The 6,000-nt window shown below is 36.6% G+C and overlaps 1 protein-coding gene across 3 annotated transcripts in view; it reads left to right on the forward strand.

The window, feature by feature from the left end:
• The window catches only part of ZBTB44 (zinc finger and BTB domain containing 44), a 29,178-nt gene extending 23,858 nt beyond the window's left edge, over window positions 1-5,320 (forward strand). For 2 of the 3 annotated variants that reach the window (XM_058194445.1, XM_058194444.1), the window contains exon 6: window positions 72-5,320. In XM_058194445.1, the coding sequence (XP_058050428.1) occupies window positions 72-354 (283 nt within the window). In that variant the 3' untranslated portion in view covers window positions 355-5,320. The remainder of the gene's footprint in view (window positions 1-71) is intronic. The other variant, XM_058194446.1, reaches the window with a different exon arrangement.
• The last annotated feature ends 680 nt before the right edge of the window (window positions 5,321-6,000 follow it).

Raw genomic sequence — 6,000 nt, forward strand, 5'->3', positions numbered from 1 at the left:
AGCTGTAATGCTGCAGTTAGTATCAACCCGTGTCTTGCTAACCTCTTCCCAACTTTTCACCCCCTTTTCAGTGACTTCCTAGTACCAGACTACTTAAACCAAGAACATGAAGAGACTCTTGGCCAGTACGAGCTAGGAGAGCATGGATTTGAAAGCAGCTCTTCTGTCCAAATGCCGGTTATTTCGCAGGTCTCATCGACGCAGAATTGCGAAAGCACTTTCCCATTGGGGCCTCTGGGTGGGCTGTTAGAAAAGGAAGAAGACCTGCCGGAGCAGCCAAAAACCATCTCAAGCGCCGAGGCCGGCCGAGAGGAGCTCCCGAAGGCCGGCCTCTCGTCTATCACTATCGAATAAGTCAAAAAAAAGTTTGGTTTCGGGTTTTTTTGTCTTTTTGGAAAGTGCCTGTGTTTTGGTCTTGTACATTTTAATTTAATTTTCAGGAGGTGGGGGGGGGCGAGTGAATGTACCCCTTTCCATTTGATAAGCTATGCTGTTAAAAGCTCTAAACTGCAACAAATGTTACACTATTCTTCACACCTTAAACGGTCCCTTTGTACGGAAGCATTTGAAAATGCAGAGGAAAGAGTTGGTCAGAATAAGACGGTTAAATTCGAAGAGCAGCCAAGCACACACCAAGTGTCAAATTAGGCCTAATAACTTTTGGCATTGGTTTGCCACCCTAATTTCACAATACCTCCCATTAAGGAAAAAGGTATTGATGGCTGTTGAAATTTGTTTTGACTACAGTATCCAGTTCAAACAATTAAATAACTAATGTCGTAGATGTTTGATTTTTTTTTCTTTTGTTTTTAGTTAGAAGGAATCACTTCTAGTCTTTGAGTTCTGTAGCAAGCACATTGTTAAAACCAGATGATTCATCATCGGCTTTGGCAAAACGGGTGGGGTGGAGTTACGGTCACCTGTGCTGGCCATGCCCTTTTTAGAATCTTCTCATGCAAATGGCCTTAATGCAAAAACTTCATTTTCAGAAGTCGAGCCGTCAAGAAATCCTGATTAACATTTAGCAAATTGGGATCCTGGGAAAGTATAATGAGAAGTGAGTTTACAAAAGTCAAAAGCGCATTGGCGCATTAATGTGCTCTTTTCAAGTTATGCCTGAATGTGTGTGCTATTTACTGCAGTTTTATTAGCCTATTCTTTTTAAGTAAAAGGAGCCATTTATTTTCCTTTAGAGGCCGAGTTTCAAATCACTGAGAGTTGTTTACAAAAGACCTGTTTGCAATGATAGAATGTTCCTATTCTGAATTGTTTATATGCCCTTGCCAAGCTGGTTTCATAAAAGCCATTACTCTGACTTCAAGCACAGGTCCAGCAAACAATCACCAAATTATTATTTTCCCCTAAAAGGATTCTAAAGGCAACAAAGGGCATTTACAGGCCAGCAATTTTGGGTTTGTTGCCAGCATCTTATTGATAAGTCTAAAAACGATATGTCATATTTTATTCCCCTCTATTTGGGTTTGTTTAAACCATCTTTATTTTTTTTTAAGGATGAGATTTACGAGGGGGACATAAATAATTCGAATTTCATGTTATCAGACTAAGAATATAATAGAACACAAATGGGGGAAATGTTTAAATAACTGTAAAAGCACTGATATTTACACAGTGGTGAATGACGTTTGTGGGAAGCTTTGGAAGTAATAGTTTCAAAGAAATTTCTTTTTTTTTAAATTAGCAAATCCACCAAATCCAAGGAGACTATTTCTTGCACTTCTCTGCAACTTCTTAAAGGGCTTGATATAATTATTAACAAAGATTAAATTTAAAGTATTTTATGAGATAGGCATAGATTTTTCTTCCAATGAATTTTAATAAAAAAATTAAGTCACTCTTCCAGATTGATAAATAAAATGTTTTTAGTAAGGGATATTGTCAGGTTGGAATATTTCAGAATATTTATTAAGTAAAATAAAATTCATATCAGGAAAGAGGACATTGGCTACACTATACATACAGTGTTTTTACTCATCTAGTAATTATTAAGCTATTTATTTTCTTCCATATATGTAGGATAAAGCTATTTAATCACACATTTCATTGAGAGAGTCGTCTTAACATCTAAATTAAAATAATACAGCTTTTTGGAGATTGGGGGAAAATAACATGACATATGTTATTTAATAACATGACATATGACATATTAACTGGGTTCCAAGCAAAATAGATGAATGTAAAATAAATACAATAAATATTAAGAAAGAGTTGCAAATTGGTTACCTCAGATCTAAACAGCATAGGAAGCAAATCGGTTTAATACAGACTTTACAAACAGTCTAGCAAGAATTATGAGGTTATCTAACCTTGATCCACAGAGACCTTTTTGGACCTACACAGTGCATTTTAGCGCCTACGAGATCAGTAATGGGGAGCAATTTGCTAGTGCAGGTTGTATATTTGGTATATGCTCAGGCACATGATGTATATTTACATTTCAAAAATTTGAGCGCTTTTTGAAAATAACACCAAAACAAGGTTGGCTTCCTGAAATGTAAAAGGTACATTTTACCTTACAGAAAGGTAAACATTTGTGGAATTCCTGTGCTATCATGTTGTATTATAGCACACACAATAATTCCATATCCTGATATATTTTCAGGATTTTACAAAGCTCTGATCCAACTGGGGATTGGTTCACTTTTCTCTTGCGCTCAAAGTGAAACCTCTCCTTACATAAGTATTTCCGATTTGCAGAGCTACTTGTCGTTGAACAAAGTCATTTTTTCAAGTTTTCCCCCTTCGACTCGACATGTGAAGAAGGTAGCCAGAATAACAGACATGCTTTAGCGAGCAGCGGTCAAAGTGTAGCACACAACAAGGAAAGTATTCAGAGTCTAAAAGCAGAAGGGTATCAAGTCTTCAGCAACGCACACGTTTAACTTGAAAATATAAACCCTGCTCTATGCACAGCCTATTTTAAGTAAGCAGCGTGGCAAACTGTTCCCGACTCACGGAGCACCCATGGGAGTCTTGTTTAGGCCCTGAACATTTGGATCCTGGCCAGCAGTGGCAGCAAATTATGTTCCTTTTGTTAGCAACAAGGCCCTGGGGTCAGTTTATTATGGGTGGTTCTCCCCCTTCCATTCCAATTTGAATTTTCAAGGAGAACCTCTGCACCCTGTCAAGATATCGCTACTGTCTTCCTTGTAGAGAACGATTCGTATAACAGCTTCCAAATGGCCCAGTAGTGAACTTAAAAAGCTCTCCAGATTTTCATGGAATAGAACTTGTCTCGATTTAAGCTTCCTTTTTTTCAAGATACTAAAGAGGTTGGGTTTTTTTTTCTTCTATTTGTGGACAGTGCCTGTCAATAACAGGTGATTACTAGTAAAACACATTAGTATCCATAATTTAGGCGACATGGTCCTTTAAAGTTGCTAGGATATATATATATATATGCTTGACTATTCAGGTTATCCATCTGTAGTATGGTGCTCCCAGAGTCAAACGTATGCAATTTAAGCTTTTGTACCAATGAATTGGGAGAAAGGCTTATATTCCCATGGAAAGCATCTGTTCCCAAATTCAGTTTGGAAAGAGAGAGAGATTATTTAGTCCTATTTTCTGACTTCTCCCATGGGACACAAAGAGGATAGAAAAGCATGTGCTCATGGCAGACAATTTCATATTTTCTTCAAGCTGTTATGAAATATCCATTTTTGGATTGCAAATATTCTATCACCAGCTTCTTATAACTTTTTTTTTTAATCAGTTAATCTCTTTCCTCAGACTGACCAATTTTATGCTCCCAGTTCTAATGCAAATACAACAGTTAATGTCTTTAAGAATAGTTCTAGTTTTGGCACTTATCATTTGTCTGGAAAGTGTAAATGTGAATCTTTTTTTTTTTTTTAAAGTAACCAGTGCCGGTGTAGCAAAATATATAAATATATATATTATATTTTATAAAACTATAGTCCCTAGGCCCCAGGTCCCCAAAGAGATTAAAATTGTATTTTTTTAATAATGCGAAATTTTGAATAATGGCGTTGGCCTGTTTGTTTGCTTTTCTTTTGTGGGGAGAGGGTTACTGATTTTTTTCTCACCAGCCTAAAGATGGCAGAGGGCTAAATCTGAATCCTGACATCTTAAAAGTCTACAGAACATGGCAACCAGGAGTATTTGGGTAGCATTAAATGCAAGCAAACTTTTTTCCTTTCTTGCTTGCTGCTTTTCCGCAGACGACAAGGCTTACTTGTTCAGTCACTGATCTCAGACCATGCTAAAAAATAAAAATAAAAATCCCGCTTAGGTCCTATCATACTTTGCAAGTTATCGTCGGCTGGCAAACAGGGCAGGCTGATCCATAGAATACAGTTGGTATTGTTAAAAGAGGCAATTATTTTTTAAAAATGCAAAAATGCGCCGTCTTTTTCTTTACATTCTCCATATTGTATCAACATATTCCAGCTGCTTTTTTCTGGAGTGTTTGGGGACTCCCGAAATGGATGGCACCGTTGTTTCCTTTAATATATAATGCTGCATGTTGCTGATTTATTCTAACTACATGCCCTAGAGAGTGTATTTCTTGGCCCAGCATCTGCAGGCCTGTCTTGTCTCTGGGCTGTTACAAAAACCGTAAAGGGAAGGAGATAAAGCTGTCGTTTAGAAGACTGAATCAATTCCTAAAAGGCCATTCTAGCATGTGACTTTACCTACCTTCCCCTTTAACTGTGCCAGTCCTTGTCACCAGTCACATCTCATTCAAAAAAAAAAAAAATCCCCCACTTGTCTGTGCTGACTGTAGCTAAGCTTTTTAGCATGTTGATTGACTTAATGGGAAGACAAATGTTTTGGGTTTTTTTTAAATGTTGAAATACACTTTACATTTTATATACTATATCTGGCTATTAGTATTTTTAAGGAACCCATAGTTCTTGGTGGCTATATATATATATATATATATATTTTTGTGACTTTTTGTAAACTAAAGTGCCGTTTCACTGTTACAATCATTTTTAGAGTTCTTGTAATCAATGTGAATATCATGGTTTTTTCAAGATTTGTTCTGAGCCTGTAGTGTTTGCTTTTGTGATTCTCTGTGTAATGTATATATTATGTATAGTTACCTTGTACTGAAATATTAGCTTGTTTGATATAAGATGAATATGTATTGGGTACCTTTTTTTGCTAGCCTGGTTGTTTAAACTTTAAAAAAAAAGCCTTCAAAATTTTAAAAAAGCGATTGATCCCATTATAAGACAAAAATGGAACAGAAAGAAAAACTAGTTTTGAGTGTCTTTGGATAGAAACACAATGCTAAGATTTTTCATTAAAACATTAATGTTTTACGGAGTAAGTATTTCTGTCCTGCAGCATTATTTCGTCGTCATGTCACAGCTGATTTTCAGTAACAAAAAGACGTACCTAGACTTCCTATAAGGCTGGAAAATTGTATGCCATTAAGGCCAGCCTGTCATTGTACTAAGTCAGTGTTTCAACTTTGTAATGTTTAATAATAATAATAATAATAATAATAATAATAATAATAATATCAGAGTTGGAAGGGACCTTGGAGGTCTTCTAGTCCAACCCCCTGCCCAGGCAGGAAACCCTACACCATTTCAGACAAATGGCTATCCAAAAATTAAAAATTTCCAGTGTTGGAGCATTTACACAGGCAAGTTGTTCCACTGATTAATTGTTCTAACTGTCAGGAAATTTCTCCTTATTTCTAAGTTGCTTCTCTCCTTGATTAGTTTCCACCCATTGCTTCTTGTTCTACCCTCAGGTGCTTTGGAGAATAGTTTGACTCCCTCTTCTTTGTGGCAACCCCTGAGATATTGGAACACTGCTATCATGTCTCCCCTAGTCCTTCTTTTCATTAAACTATGAATGCAACCAATCTCAACTTTGGCAATTTTAAGATGTGCAAACCAACTCCCAGAATTCCCCAGCCAGCATGTTGTTGCCAAGGTTGAAAAACACTAAACTCCTGGCTGAGCGAGTTTTCAGGGTGAATAGAAAAAGAAATTACAT

Source organism: Ahaetulla prasina, chromosome 9 (genome assembly GCF_028640845.1).
Source record: "Ahaetulla prasina isolate Xishuangbanna chromosome 9, ASM2864084v1, whole genome shotgun sequence".
Classification (NCBI taxonomy): Eukaryota; Metazoa; Chordata; class Lepidosauria; order Squamata; family Colubridae; genus Ahaetulla; species Ahaetulla prasina.